Source organism: Microtus ochrogaster, chromosome 6 (genome assembly GCF_000317375.1).
Source record: "Microtus ochrogaster isolate Prairie Vole_2 chromosome 6, MicOch1.0, whole genome shotgun sequence".
In the NCBI taxonomy this organism is placed as follows: Eukaryota; Metazoa; Chordata; class Mammalia; order Rodentia; family Cricetidae; genus Microtus; species Microtus ochrogaster.
The window spans coordinates 62,236,592-62,238,420 of NC_022013.1; the positions used below are offsets into that span (position 1 = coordinate 62,236,592).

At 34.0% G+C, this 1,829-nt stretch overlaps 1 protein-coding gene across 2 annotated transcripts in view; it reads right to left on the reverse strand.

Annotated features, from left to right (window-relative positions):
- The window catches only part of Fam208a (family with sequence similarity 208 member A), a 55,865-nt gene that overhangs the window by 25,392 nt on the left and 28,644 nt on the right, over nucleotides 1-1,829 (reverse strand). For both annotated transcript variants that reach the window (XM_013346883.2, XM_013346882.2), the window contains 2 exons: nucleotides 336-408; nucleotides 176-247 (listed from right to left, as the gene is read on the reverse strand). In XM_013346883.2, the coding sequence (XP_013202337.1) occupies nucleotides 176-247; nucleotides 336-408 (145 nt within the window). The remainder of the gene's footprint in view (nucleotides 1-175; nucleotides 248-335; nucleotides 409-1,829) is intronic.

Sequence of the window (1,829 nt, forward strand, 5' to 3'; positions counted from 1 at the left end):
ACATACACAAAAACAGGAAAGGGATCTCATCAAAGTCATGTTTTATTGTGTTTATTCCACAAAATAATCCCAGTATTTCAAAGAATAATATGTACAAAAATAATAGGAAGCTTTACTGAAAAGATTTTAATAATATCTATCAGCAATTACACTTCAACATTAAAAAAAAACTTACTGATAATTAGGCATCTAGGTTCTTGAAACAGAAACAAAGCATGTAGGATTCGAGACTGGGCAGTCTGATGTTCTAAAAAAAAGAAAAAAAGAAAGAAAAATAAAGAAGAAAAAGCCACAATATATTTTTAAATTGTAAGAATTAAAGCCAGACTACCTACCATATGGAGAAATCATCTGGTAAGGAGAGAGAAGAAAAAGATATCCTCGGTCTCCCAAAGGTTTAACAAGAACCTGCAGGTTGGGAAGACAGCAGAGGTGTATCCACTAAATTATTATTACTACTTTAGACACAACACTTACTACTATGTATAAAAAAATATAATCATTTTTAAAAGAAAATAATGCTACTAAATTAGGCTAAAATTCTTCACTACAGTAAAACAAAATAACACTCAAACCACAAAACTAAGAATGGGAACAATGACAACACCCCAAGGCTGCAGGATCCGCAACATTCTAAGGAAGGACACTTACGAGAGAGTTTGCAAGCATTTAAAGTACTTATTACTTACTCCAGGGTAAGAACAGAATAGGGAGGATGGGTAAATGTTTAATAGACATCAAGTTACAAAGGTCAAATAGTCAAAGAAAGAAAATAAGAGTTCCGATGTAGCCAGGACATCTAAGTGTGCATACTCTTGTAAATCCTTCCTCTGGTCACAATGACAAAGGAGACCAAGGGCACTGTGTCAGAGGAAAATGAAGCAATCTAACATACAGCATTTTTTATTTTTATTTAGCTTCTGGATTCAAGGATGGAATGAACAGAAAAGGATATTTGTACTGTGAAAATTGTGCTGCCTAAATTGCTATTAACATTGAAGATAAAAAGTGATTGTACTAACAAAAACACTGTAAAAGTAGTGATATCATGTTTGGAGGTTCCAAGTGAGCCAACTTCCCCAGGATAACTTCTCCTCTTTAATTCTATCTATTAAAAATAACTGTCTGGTGCTCTAGCATGGCTCTTTTAGACTAAGACTTGAATAATGGGGCTGGTAGCATGAGCCAAAACTAGGGGCAAGGGTGAGAGTCCAAAAGATCAATGATCCAGGAAGATCCCCCAATCTAGAGAACGTTCATGAAACTCAAGGATATTTCCCTTTAAAATAATAATAATAATAATAATAATAATAATAATAATAATAAATTACACTCAGTATAGGTCAGTCACCAGATGTTTCTGATACAAAGGAAGCTTATGCCAAGAGTAAGACTTTCATTTTAACAAAAATAAAAGTTACATATACCCTGAAGTGGCCCTAAGTCTCCTGGAAACCATCAGGCCAGACCACATCACACTGATAAGTGACATACATGTAGCATGAATTTCAAGACGCTTAAGTTGGCCTTATAATTACCATTAATCTTTAAAGCCAGACACACATATCTCACAATACACACATAGACAATGTATGTGCAAGATTACTTCAGATCTAAAAACTTTGATCTAAAATGTTCCAAAAACATTATATGCCTTTCCTTAATAGTGTCCTCAAGTCCTGGGCATAATGAATCTGTGCGAACTGAGGAAAACTAGTCACACCTGCCTTACATCACACTCACTCCAAATATAATATCGCATTTTACAAATTCCACAAACTTAATAGTTTACAGACTATAAAGAACCATTAAAATCACCAGGGTGTAAA